General features: G+C 38.8%; 1 protein-coding gene across 7 annotated transcripts in view; it reads left to right on the top strand.

Moving 5' to 3' along the window:
• PKHD1 (PKHD1 ciliary IPT domain containing fibrocystin/polyductin) overlaps positions 1-14,111 on the top strand; it is a 431,302-nt gene that overhangs the window by 183,680 nt on the left and 233,511 nt on the right. For all 7 annotated transcript variants that reach the window (XM_043907708.1, XM_043907713.1, XM_043907712.1 and 4 more), the window contains 5 exons: positions 189-245; positions 484-614; positions 8,836-8,948; positions 10,408-10,513; positions 12,465-12,599. In XM_043907708.1, coding sequence (XP_043763643.1) covers positions 189-245; positions 484-614; positions 8,836-8,948; positions 10,408-10,513; positions 12,465-12,599 — 542 coding nt within the window. The remainder of the gene's footprint in view (positions 1-188; positions 246-483; positions 615-8,835; positions 8,949-10,407; positions 10,514-12,464; positions 12,600-14,111) is intronic.

The raw sequence follows: 14,111 nt of genomic DNA, 5'->3' as shown, positions 1-14,111 counted from the left end.
ACTCACACTCTGATTCATGAAGTTCTAGAACTAAAAGATTCACATAATCTGTGTCTGTCTGATTCATAGACAAACACACACACACAAATTGAAGCAAGCCACACCAAAATAAGAAATAGTATTAAAGGAGCTCTCATTTTCCTGGGTGGCATGAAATGTATTGAACTAACATCATCTTTTGTTCTCAGGTAAATCCCCCGAGATAAGGTATATCCCTTGGGAGGTTATTCCTGGAGGAGAAAAGGGTAAATATGTAAATTGGTTTTAAATTTATTACCATCCATTTAAGTTGTCATACATTTTATAGACAGGGCTGCTGGCAGAATGTTAGATGTCTTAAATTTGTTGAACACACTAGATGTTTACAGCTGTCTATATAATATATGTATATGCATGATGAGAACTATAACATATTAGTAGAAATAAGAATGTTGGGTTGAGTACATTTTAATTATGTTGGCGAATCCCCGTTTCTTAAATTAGACTGGTCAGAACAGGGAAACATAATAAGAAACAACGTGATCATTCGTGTTTCTGGTGCCGAGGGACTCTCCAGTCCTGAAGTGGTGACACCCTCTGGTATCTACATCCGTGACCCCACCAATGTTATAGAGGTAAGAGCTTCAGATCCTCCAGGGAGATCAGATCTGAGAAGCATAATGTTCACTCTGAAAATTATCCTGAGTGGCAGCATCAGTGGTGTGGGATAAATCATTTACTTGCTGCACATTGGTAATGGGAAACTACTTTAGATTTTTGATTAAACAATTTTAGGATAAATGTAATCATTTCCTCAAAATTCCCATTAACGTTCTTTGAAGAAATAGCTATATGAAGTGAAACTAAGTAGATATTGATTACTTTCTGGTCATAAAATATCTTCCTGAGCTATATGTGGTGGTCGCTGAATTTGGTCTTGATTCTGATAATAATTACTTATTAAATCTTTGTTATGCTACTGTATTAATGTGGTCATACTATTGCCCTTTAAGAATGTTCAAAACTGAGGGTCAGCAGAGTTGTGAGGTAAGTGAGAGCATGTCAGATTCCAGGATGAACGAAGTACAGTTGACCCTTGAACAACATGGGTTTGAACTGCATGAGTACACTTATACTTGGATTTTTTTCCATTGTAAATACTACACTCTCATATTATCCAGTTAGTTGAACCCACAGGTGTGGAACCATGGACACCGAGGAATCATGTATATGGAGGGCTGATTATAAATTTTACATGAATTTTTGACTGCATAGAGGGTTGGCACTTGCAATCTCTGCAATGTTCAAAAGTCAGCTATACACTCTGTTGGCCTTGGTTTTTTTTTTTTTTTAATCCCATTATTTAGTACAACTTAACATTACTTTTTCTTGGTAAATTTCTATCTAAGTGGTTTAAGGAATTATTTTTTTCTGGTAGTTTAACCACAAATCTGTGAATGAGGAATGGCATCAGAGTAGTGGGAAGGCCATTTAGTTTCCCCTTTTCCCAAGGTTTTGTCCCATGGACCATCTATGAAAGGGTTAAGGGCCTCACTCTTCAGGACATGGCTCTGAGTATCTACTGTGACAATTATGCCAAGTTTCTAAGGAATGGAGAGAATGAACATCTCTCTCTCTCTCTCTGATCATCTGTTTTTAATTACCTTCAGCTGAATAACCCCTAATAAAAGTCATGGTTATCTCTTCAACCCTCCGCCAGACTCTTAATTATGTTTATTCCAAGCACAGCACTTACACACTATTTTAGGTGCCTAATGGGGGCAGCTAATATGCCAGTGAGGAAAGGAGGCAGAACTGCATGGATTGAAGGAAACCAAGCTCTAGACACAGAGCAATGAGCGCAACATTTAACTTGTTGGCGACCACAGGGCTTATTGCATAGCCTCCCAGTAAGCTTTGGGGACTTAAGAGCTATGTTTTCTATAGTTTCTTGGATTGCAGAATCATGACTACTTTGAAATGCCTAGAAGAAAGGACACCGTCAGAGATGCTCAGGTCATCTTCCTGCAGGAGACTAGAATGTATCTAAATCCACATTGAGTGTCAGGGGTGCTGCCTGCTTTGCTTCGCTGGGTAGAGTCTTGTCTCTGGGGCGAGTGTCCTGACTACTAGTTGACCAGTAAGAAAGAGCTGACTAGCAGTCACTATGAGGAACAGTATGGATGTTCATTAAAAAACTAAAAATAGAGTTACAATATGATTCACTTAGTATACATACACACACACAGTAGAATATATACACAGTAGAATTATTCAACCATAAAAGAATGAAATAATGCTATCTGTAAAAACATGGATGAACCTAGAGATTATCATACTAAGTGAAGTAAGATAAAGAAAGACAAATATCACATGATATCACTATCTATGGAATCTTAAAAAAAAAGGTATAAAAGAAATTATTTACAAAACAGAAATAGACTTACAGACATAGAAAACAAGCTTATAGTTAGCAAGTGGGAAATGGAGAAGTGGAACAAATTAGGAGTTTGGTATTAACAGATAAATGTTACTATATATAAAATAGGTAAACAACAAAGACCTACTATATAGCACAGGGAACTATAGTCAATGTTGTGTAATAACCTATAATGGATATGAGTATGAAAAACAATATATATATCTGTAATTAAATCACTTTTCTATATACTTGAAACTAACACAAAACAAACAAGCAAAACAAAATTAAGCAAAAGAAATGAGCTGGCTATAGGTGCAAAGAACCAGAGGACCACATATAAGCTCATAGGTCACCTGAGACTTTGTAGACTGACCTGTGTAACAGTGCACAGTCAGCAATGAATATATTGATCCCAAAACAGGTTTATTGATTCCTGTTTGAATCAAACAGGACAAACATTCCCATTCATTTACTTTCTTCCTCTTTACAAAATTAAAAAACAATATAGTGTATGCATTTGGAGAATGAGATTTTAGTTTAAAGTGGTAACGTAAGTTCATTAAGTACATTCATTAGGTTTATTCCTGACATTTTCATCTTAAATGAATCTTAAAATTGATTAAGTGATCTTAAATGATCTTAAAATTCTGTTGTTAAAATTGTTATAAAATGATCTTAAATTGGCTTCTTAACTTTTAGCTCCTAACAGTATCTGATATGTAATAGTTGCTCAATAAAAATTAATTGAATATAATAAATGAATGGATGTAGGTGTAATTCCATAATCAAAGAATGGGGGGAAGAAAGAGGAAATTAAAGAATGGATCCCCAAATCCCTCAATCATTTTGATGACTGAAAAAATAAGGTGGTTCATCTGTGTCAGCATTTAGATCCTGTGGAACTCATTTCTGAGTGTTAAATTTTGCACAGTCCCCTTCAATTCTGCAACTGTGCCCCTGGGGTTCTGCTGTGCTGTCTCTCTTATATTCTGTTATCTGGAATGTGCCACAACCAAGGGACATAGGTGTAACTGGGCATATGTGTCAGAACCTAAAAATTAGGAACTTCTCTTAGTGCCAATGAAGGTCGTTTCAGTCATTGGACAAATAGTAAGTTGTGTTTATTGTATTTTAATTGGATGACACACAGAAAAATGTATCTTAGAAATATATTTTTATTCCAAAGTGATAATCAGGAGGCTACAACAGTGATGGGATGGTGGTGAGGTGTGTGTGTGTGTGTGGTTTGGCAAAATATTTTTTTTAAAGCTATGCATTACTGTGATTCAATAGGATTTTTCTTTTTTAAAAAACTTTTAATTTTGAAATAATTTTAGACTTAGAAGTTGCCTTTCCCCCAGCTTCCCCCAATGGTACATAACCATAACCATTGCCATAGAGCAATGGCACAACCAGGAAATCAGTATTGGGACTATATTGTTATATAAACAAAAGCCTTTAGATTTGAAGGTGACCTAATCCCAGTGGCTGGACAATAAATCCAGAAAGCCTACATTATAGATGTTGACCTTGAACTCTCTGGCCTAGCCTGGCAGGCAGGAAGAACTGGAGCTGATCCTTAATTAAGTCTCTGCAGTGATTTGTAGTTGTATATTGTTCCTAGATCCAGAGACTAGGACCAAATGTTCTGCTCAGTGCATAGAATTCACCTTGGCTCCCAGGCAGCCATCTTGACAGTTAAAACACCTTCAACTCTGCCTGGTATAAGGATATTTCAACTGAGAGACTCCTTTTTAGTTTTCATAGCTGCGAGTGGTTCACTTGCCTCACTTCCCAGGTTGCCACTGAGCTAAATTTGGGGCAGTTTCTATGAGAAGTAAAATCTTAGTTTTGTGTCCTCTTGCTAGTGAGGGCCGTGTGGTAGTACTGTTTGAGTGTCCAAGGAACTCAAGATGTTCCTTTGTACACTCCTTAGATAGGTTTTGCCAGGCTTTCCAGCAAAGATCGGTGGTGGTTCTTGCATGCATAACCTGTGGCATTGGGAGCACTTCATTTCCAGGCTGTCTCGCTTCCACACTCCAGTGTCTTGAGTCTCTGACTCCTTTATGGGCATTTCTTGTTATCTGCCCAGAGGCTTCGTCTTTCTCCTAGATGTAACCTAATTTGACCTCAGGCTAGAAGGTCTTTGCTCTTCACCAGTGAGAGACTGTGCACTCCCACTGCTCCAGAACGTCCCATGTGTATGTGGGCTTTGGACATTTCCCATGACCAGACCCCTATTTAGAATAGTCAACGGAAAACCCCTAAAGACCAGTCCTTTGGAAGCATCCATTTGATTTGAAGGGAATTTGTTCTGGTTTGTGAATCAATTTTGTAAGGAATTCTGTGTTTAAAGGCTGATTTCAGCTCTCTAGCTCTCTCCACTCAATAGCTAATGTATATTTAAGAGCTGCCTGAAGGGTTGACTCACTTTTTTTTTTTTTAGTGACTACAGATGCACACCTCAAGGAGCTGGCACACTTGGGCAGTTAATTTCTCTCTGGAATTTCTCTTCCTTGAGTGTCCATAATACATTGACTTCCGCAAAGAATTGATTTCCACACAAAATTCCTTGCTTGCCTTAAACCCTTCCCCACAAGCTGCTGGCTACCTGCATACATATGTGGTTTCTTCTCACGAATCGTTTGTAGCATACCCAATTGGAATGGAGAGTAAAAAGGATTGTAAAGTAATGCCATCTGACTATTTAAGTGCTTCTTCTATTAAAAAAAGTGAGCCTTTTTGGCTAACAGAAGACCAAAGTTGCAAATATCCTGCCCAACTATAAATGCACTTGGAAAGCATTTATATATGATCACCCAGGTGCTTAAAAATGCTAATGACACCAGGGCAGAGGATTTAACAAATTATTCGTTTTCTCAAAATATATGCCTGTCTAGCCAAGACAATAAATAAGGATGAAGTCGTTGGAATATATTCTGGAACACTTGAATCTTTCCCTTCCTGGTAGAGTCGTGGTAATGAATTAGCATCTCATTGGTAATGAAATAGAAGTGTACATTCAAGTTGAGACATTCAAGTTCCACTCTGCATTGGCTGTCTGGAAGGTGGAGCTTCATATGTGCTTCTCTGAGGAAGTTTCCTGTTGTGTAACCATAACAGAATCAACAGTCACATTGCTTGCTTTTGTTTCTTTGAAGGCGCTTTTATTTAGTGCTTCCACTGGGCGCTTGGATCTGTCAATTTAGGAATAGCGATTTTTCCAAAGCTGAGGATCATAAGTGGATGTCTTGTTTTCTAGCTGAGGGAAGAATTGCGATAACTGATTCAATTGCTAATAAGTGTTCTTTGGGGGAGTGTCTAATGGAAGATTTGATTATTTAAAAAGATATAAATACCCTCCCAGTAAAAACTGTCAAAGTATTCTTGTTATAATTACTATGTTTTTATATTTAGGTTGGTCTTTCCATCAAAATTTGGAGATAGGGTACTGGAAAATGGGTATGGGTCATTTTAAGAACACATACAGACTATTTTTTTAAACCATGCTAATGTTAGCATGGGCTTCACTGGTAGCTCAGACAGCAAAGAATTTTCCTGCAATGTGGGAGACCCAGGTTTGATCCCTGGGTCAGGAAGATCCCCTAGAGAAGAGAATGGCTACCCACTCTAGTATTCTTTACTGGGAGAACTCCATGGACAAAGGAGCCTGGAGGGTTACAATCCATGGAATTGCGAAGAATCAGATGCAACTTTAGTGACTTTGAGCAAGAGTGTATTTGGGACCATAACCTTTGGCGCCATAAGATTCTTTGGTTGTGAGAGGCTGACCTCTGTAAACCAGCACTCCTGATTTCTGTCCAATTAATGCTAGTAAAACCCCTCTCTTTCTGAGTTGTGACAACAGAAACTGTCTCCAGAGATTTCCACATGCTCTCTGGGGAGCAATATCATCCCACCTGACAATCACAGCTCCAGACTCTGCCCAGCTCCCCAAGATAATTGGGGTCTTAAAGATGGCCCAGGTCCCCTGAAGTCACGTTAGCATCTTTAATAGTGATTCAGCTTCATATTCAATGATATCCAAAAGTCACTTTTGGCAGGCGGAAAGATAGGTGATTGGAATTTTAAGTGACTTCAGGAAATGGAAGAAGTGCCCAGAATCCAAAAGAATGAAGTGCAGTAGAGAATGGACCTCCGGTGCACAAAGAAAGAAGGTGTTCTGTGGCGGAGTGAAAGAGTCCTGACTGGTGGGTTACAGATCCCCAGAGTGAGCGAGCCTTCAGTGCCCCCAGTGAATGAGAGGCTGATGTTCAGAACACGGCACCCATGGTTATGTCAGTAAGCCCTGGCTCACCTACCAGGTCCCTGTGGTGTTGTCTCCCTGCCAGGCCTCCCATCTCAGGGTCAGTTCTGGCCTTCACTCACACTTCCCCAGAGGCCAGCAACCTCCAGGGGCTGGGGCACTGGTTTCTCCTTGCGCATACACCAGGAGTTGAGTATTGTTGGTTTTAAAACATCCTATTTCAGGGCTCCCTTTACCCCGGTCACACAAGGTGTAGAGCTGAGAGTGGGCAGCTTGTTCCCTGGCTTTCCTTCTCTGGGTGCCCATGGGAGAGGACAGATTGACAGATGCCCATAAGTACATAGGGCTAAGTACATATATACATAAGTATCTAGCATCCTGATCTGTCGGCTGTTCATTCCTCCCACTAAAACAGAATGCTGCCCACGTAGCATTGACTATTGCCTGGGGTTAAGAGGTTATAAAGTCAGTGGCTACAGGGATCAGCTTGATATCATAAAGAACTGAAGCAGGAAAGGTGGGGACTTTCCAGGTGTTCTTGTGGTAAAGAATCCACCTTCCAATGCAGGAGACATAAGAGATGCAGGTTCAACCCCTGGATTGGGAAGACCCCTTGGAGGAGGGCATGGAAACCCACTCCAGTGTTCTTGCCTGGAGAATCCCATGGACAGAGGAGCCTGGCCGACTACAGCCCATAGGGTGTTAAAGAGTAGGGCATGACTGAGTGACTTAGCAGCACGCATGGCAAAGTCATCCATAGTCCAAGACAGCAGGCTCTTCTTAGCTCCAGCTAATCTATGGCTACCCCACAGGAATTGGGCTCAGAATTTTTTTTTTTTTTTTAAAGTGTCTGAGTTTTTATCTCAAGTCTCCTGGTTTTAAAATGATGCAATGAAATGCACATTTTTGTGAACATTGGGTATAACCAAGCAAAGTACCTCTGTGTCCAGTATTACACTCTTTAGGGAGTTGGCTTTCTACTCTGTCTTAAAATACACTACATAATGATGGATATTTGCAGGTGTTTAATTGAATTTATATAAAAATAAGTTCATTGTGTTGTTTGCTCAGAATTATAGCCCCAAACTCATATCATCAATTGGAGAATTTAGGTTTTATATGAGCATATAAAAGGCATTAAATTATTTAGAAGGTAAATCTTATCAAGAAATACAGGTGATTGAAATGATTGAATGGTGACAAGAGTACCTTGAGGAGATTTGAGTTGTATTTGAACTCAGCAGCTGTGTCTCACAGCTAAGGCATGGCTAGTGCTATCACTGGCCTTCAGCCTGTAGTCAAATCAATGATTTGTTCAGAGGATCAGAGAGAACTCTTTGTGGAGACTTGGCTTTAGGGAGGCCTTTGCCCCCAAGTGTTTTTCACATAACAAAGAGGAGAGCTTGGATTAGGTGATGCAAGTAAGCTTGTCACCGTGAAAATTTACAAGGATGTTTTAACATGAGATGCCAGCTATTGAGGTGGGAAAAGTAAAGTCAGGTTGAACTGCCTGGAGGAAGAAGAATGAGGATATATTTGTTCTGATTTACAGTGTTGTGTTTAATCTCTGCTCTACAGCAAAGTGACTCAGTTATACATCTTTATATTCTTTTTCATATTCTTTTCCATTGTGATTTATCACAGGATATTGAATACAGTCCCCTGTGCTATGCAGTAGCACCTTGTTGTTTATTCATCTTATATATAATAGTTTGCATCTGCTAATCCCAAACTTCTAATCTATCCTCTCCCACCCCTCTACCCAGAAGGCAACCAGAAGTCTGTTCTCCATGCCTGTAAGTCTGTTTCTGTTTCAAAGATATATTCATTGGTGTTGTATTTGAGATTCCACATATAAGTGACACCATATGGTGCTTGTCTTTCTAATTTACTTGGCTTAGTGTGATAATCTCTAGGTCCATCTATGTTGTTGCAAATGACATGATTTCATTCTTTTTACTGGCTGAGTGATATTCCTCTATACATACACAAACCTACACACACACACACACCACAGCTTGTTTTTCAGAATGAATGTATGATCAAGGTATAGAAATATGACTTGGTAGGAATTAAGTGAGAAAGAAGAATGAGCACATTTAAAAGTCTTTCCAGCAGCCTTATTGTAATGGACTAACTATGATTAAACTATATTTAATTTCTGCAGGGAAACAGGGTGTTTGCTGCCGGTTATGGCTACTTTTTTCATCTTGTGACCAACCAAACCTCCCAAGCTCCACTTCTCTCCTTTACACAGAATAGTGCACATTCTTGTACAAGGTAACTTTGGGAAGTTTATCTACATTTTGGGTGTAAGGTTTATTGTTTAACATTTTTTTTTTTTTTTTGCACAAGACTCATAGAGAAGGTTGTATAATGCTTGGCATCCATGTAAGATTTGATGATATATCTGAGTGAATATCTTGGGTCATAAGTTTGGTGGTGAAGGGAAGGGAAACAGAGAGAGAGGTCATTTGAGGGGGCATAGGACACAGGGTGCCTTTTGTGGCCAGAGAAGAACTTAATAGAGAGATGAATTAAACTCCCAGGAGACTGGGGGCACCTGGGAGGCCAGAATGCCTGAGTTCAGAGGCTGAGTGGGGAGATGAGGTTTGGAGAAGAGGTTCTTTGCCTGTGACTTGCACATTGTGAGATGAGAAGGATTAGTTCAAGGTCTTTGCTATTTAGAGGATAAAGTCATCTGCTAAGGGCAAGGACTGGGAAACATGCTAGGAAGGTGAGGAAAATGTGAGCTTCGGAATCAGTCAGGCCTTGATTCAGATCTGGATTTTGAGTAACTTGCTTTATTTGTAAAATAGGGACACATCTCTATTGAAAGTTTGACTTGAAAATTAGAGATGACTTATGTTACACACCTAAGAGAACATCTGGAATATGGTAGGAACTCAATAATAGAAATAATTTTATTAAGCAATTTATTATTACTATTATTATTTTTGGCTATGTTGTGTGGTTTGTGGGCTCTTGTTTCCTTGACCAGGGATTGAACCTGCACCTTTTACAGTGAAAGTGCAGAATACTAACCCCGGGACCCCCAGGGAATTTGTCAATATAAATGATTCTGATAAAAGTTATATTAATAATAGTGAGATAATATTGTAATGATGGGAAATTATAAGGAGACTAGAATGAGGATTAAGCACCATTGCTCAGCCATGTTGAAGTGCTGGGGGAGGCTAGGGTTAGTACATGTGTCATGAAATTATTATTAATATGATTAATGATGATGACGATTAATAATGATGAAGATTTTTATCTAGAAGCTTTCAGCAACCCTGGGATGTGAGGGGAGAAGGTATCCAAAAATGCCACAATGCTAGGCTATTTCAGGGAGAAGCACAAAAGTTACATGGGTTATAGGCTCTGGTATATGGCTTCCTCAGCAAAGGGGTGGATTTAGAAGAGGCTGATGGAAGAGTGGGGCTCTGTAGGGCTAGTTAGGGGTGTCCAGGTTCCTAGGAAGGAGCTGATAGAATTTATAAGGGCTGATAGAATGGAAGAGCACCATGGCAACCTGCACCTTGTTGAGATCCAGGAGCAGGTCACAGAGGGTGACAGAAAAAAAGGCTGAGGGATGGGCAGTGACCATCAGAGAGAAGATCTCCTCTTCAGTCTCACTTATTCCCTTATTCAGTATCTTCAGTTTTATATTTTCCAATGAGTGAGACATATGGAATGCAGAAATCAGCCGAATTTCACTCTTTATCTTTTTCCCCAGGTCTGGTCTCTTTGTATACCCTAAGTTTCAGCCACCTTGGGATAATAGCACTGGCCCCACTCTGTTCCAGAATTTCACAGTTTGGGAAAGTGCAGGTGGTGCCCAGGTATGTTTCTTTAATTTTTTAAAGTTAGAAATGTCATTTGTTTTCTTGTGGTGACTTATTCTGCATCTCTACTTAAAGGGCGATGATTTGTTTCTGGGGGAGGATTGCTATATTATCACAGCTTTAAGGAGCCAACAGCATCATAGGTGTGTGTGTCAAATAGTTGTTGAATGAACAGATTCCTAGTCAGTAAGCCAAGGTTTGTCCATTGTCTCTGTGGTGACTTTTCAGAAGCTCTCATAGGGAATGACAGAATCATACAGATCTGCAACCAAGAAGAATCAAAGGAGGTCATTTATTCTTCCCCTCACGTGCTTATTTGGGGAAAAAATTAAGGCTCAGAAAGTGAAGGGATTTGCCAAGGGTCACACCGTTTGTTAGCGGCAAAATCAGGGGCAGAATCCAGACTGCAGAAGTTGTGTGTTTGATACCTAACATCCTCTTTCAGTCGTAAGGAAAAGTGCTGTTCATCAATGAAACACAAAAATTCCAGCTCAAAGTGGCATTCTCACCTTGACCAATTACTCATTTACTTTTCTTTATTTCAGTAACTTCTTATAAGAAAGCTTTGTATGCTCACTATTACCAGGGCCATGTAAAAATTATCCAGGGTCTCTATTTGGTGTTACACAGAGAAAATTACATACATTTGGTCTCTGCCATGGAGAAATATGGAGCCTAAGATACCAAGATGAAGGGATACATCTACAGGACATTCAGAAAATAGAATAAAACATATAATTAAGTCACAGTAAGAAAGTTAGGTATTTATTTCACATATCCAACGTAAGGAAAATTATCATAGATGGGGGAAAGTTTCAAAATACAAAATTGGAGTAGCTAACAGGAAGAATCCCGATTGTACTAAATATTTTGTTTTCATTAAATTTGATAAAGTACTTTGTTTCTCATTAGCACAATGAATGTAGTGGGGAAAATCCCTCTTATGCAGGGAAGCAATTTGTGCCTTCCAGAGGGTCTGATGCCTGTAATGAAGTAAAAACTGTTGTCCAATATAGTTCAGGTCATAGCTATATTTTTTTACATAAACCTCTGTGTCTTCAAAGGTCTATCATTCTATAAAAGATAATGTAAAGTGCACACAGAGTGGGAAATGCAAGCTATTCAGTTCTTGAAAATTCAAGCACGGAGACTGTTTGACAAGTAAAAGCACTAAACTATGGTAAATCAAGGTTACCTTGGCCTTAATTAATAGGAAACTCCCACTTGAAGACACAAATGTAAACATGGCCCTATTTAATAAACAAAAGGAGTGACTGTGTAAGTTTAACTGGCAGTCCTGACCTCCACCCTGATTTTCAAAATGGTTGAACTGAGAGCTGGGAGAAGCAAAAAGTCTCACTGAAGATCACATAGTTAGCTAATATCAGTGCCAGGTAAAACTTAGGCCTCTGTTCCCCAAGCTAGTGTGATTGTTTCAACTCTATCAAGCGTATTTGGTTAATCCTTGATCCTTGTTTGGAGCCACTAACCTAAGCTGTCATCAATATACACATAGAATGTATTTTGAGTCTGTAGTCATGCTGAATTACTTATTTCATATTTTCAAGTTTTTGACAGTCTTGGTTAACAACACTGAGGTAAATATAAGTACTGGAGTTCTTGGATGTTCTGTTTTTCTCCATTAATTTTGTGTCATTTAACAGTTGCAAGCTTATTTTAGATACATGAAGAATTCACATTGACCTTTATAATGCATCAGTTGTTAGGAAGAGAAATGAAAAGTGCAGAGGGGATGTTACCAAAGGGGGTCAGTTAGCGCTGACCTCTTGGCAACTTTGGGATGCCTGCACAGATATTGATGGACAAAAGCTGCTTAAATACGATACAGCACACTCATTTATACTTAATAATTAAAGAAGCTACAGGAAATCTGCAAGAAAAGCTGAGCCTCACACCTTTGACATAACATATATTGTTGCTTTTATAGATTTTTAGAAGTAGCAATCTTCACCTGAAAAACTTCCAGGTTTATGCATGCAGAGATTTTGGAATTGATATCTTGGAAAGTGATGCAAATACATCAATTACTGACAGCTTACTACTTGGTCATTTTGCCCACACAGTAAGTGCCTTCATGTGATTCTTTTAAGTTGTTCATCAAAACAGAATCATATGTGCTGGGTCCTTTGATGATACAGGATATGTAATTTTAATAGAATTCTTTAGCAAATCTTGTGTTTGGTTGGTCAAAGTTAGAGGATTCTTTGATTTGTAAGAGTGGTGATATTTATCATAAAATTCAAGCACACATAAGATTTCAGTGTGTTGTGTTCATATAAATCACAAAAGCCCTGAGTGGCTCACAGAACTCTTATCTGGTTGTGATTTAGGGTTTTTATCCACACCAATTAATAAGTCTAATAATTTTAGGTTCGTTTACTCTAACCTCACAAGGTTTATGAAATAGTGTGAGTCCGTATCGTCTTTATTGACTGTGGTTTGCCAAGTTTCAACATCAACATTTTGTTCATAGGGTTCTTACTCTATATAGGGCCCCCTCGCATTAAAAAAATGGTGATATAAATTTGTGGTGTTTGCTAGAGTTTCTTAAGTGATTCCCTCATACTTACCTCAGTGTGTGTGTCTACATGATAAACATCAGACTATGGATGATTTCCCCACAACTGCATGGCCAGGGGACAAGAATATAGCTGAGCTGAGGACTTCTTGGGTAAGAAGTACTAGTTCTCAAGGGAAGTCTGTGGCTGCCATTGGTTTCAGTCCTATAATGAGTCCCTACGTTCTTTTTCTTGAAGAAGTTACATGCATGTTAGTGTCACAGTTCAGAATAATCATAGATGGAAGGGACCTAGAGTACTTCTGGGGACCAAGGGAAGAGTGTTCTCTTTAGCTCATTCCTTTAATGCTTTGACCAACTGACATTTAAATGATAAGTTTTTACTTTGGTGCTTCCTTTGATGATTCATAACTACAGATACCAATATTGAGTTAAAAAATCGGCTACATTTTCCTATGTTTAGTTCTCCAGCTTCCTTCCTTCTTTCTCTTCCAAACTCTCATTTTTAGGAGGGAAATACCTGCCAGTTTTTCCTTTTCTCTGAAAAGGTTACCACATTGAGAGATGATTCTTCTTTTCAACTTCCTTAGTTTTTAAGAGAGGATGAGACCCAGATTTAGATTCTGTGATACGGGTTGACCTAGGGCCCATAAATTTCTCAGAAACAACCTCAGAGAAGATGCTAAAAACAAAATGCCCATCAAGCTGAAGAACTAAGTGTCCTGGCAAATTAATGTCACAACATCTTAATTGATGCTAAATAGACATCATAATTAGTGGAAGAGTGACATAAATTAAGATTCAGATTATGACAAAAGGGTGCTTATCATACCAAAATATAATCTCACCCCTGGGGTCTAATTCACCAGCAAAGCAATACAGCTGAGAACTTCTCAGTCTCCTAACAAGTAAGTACAGGATCAAAGTCCTTGGATGGAAAATGTTAAACAGTTTTTTCTAGGCATGATCTAGATCTTAGTGAGGCATCTGAATCTTAAAGCCATGTAATTTTATTGTGTATATGTATGACAGTATCAGATATATACAATGGAATAT

The sequence above is a fragment of the Cervus elaphus genome, chromosome 7 (assembly GCF_910594005.1).
Source record: "Cervus elaphus chromosome 7, mCerEla1.1, whole genome shotgun sequence".
Lineage (NCBI taxonomy): Eukaryota > Metazoa > Chordata > Mammalia > Artiodactyla > Cervidae > Cervus > Cervus elaphus.
Note: the sequence above shows the minus strand (reverse complement) of the source record. Positions and strands in the feature narration are given on the sequence as shown.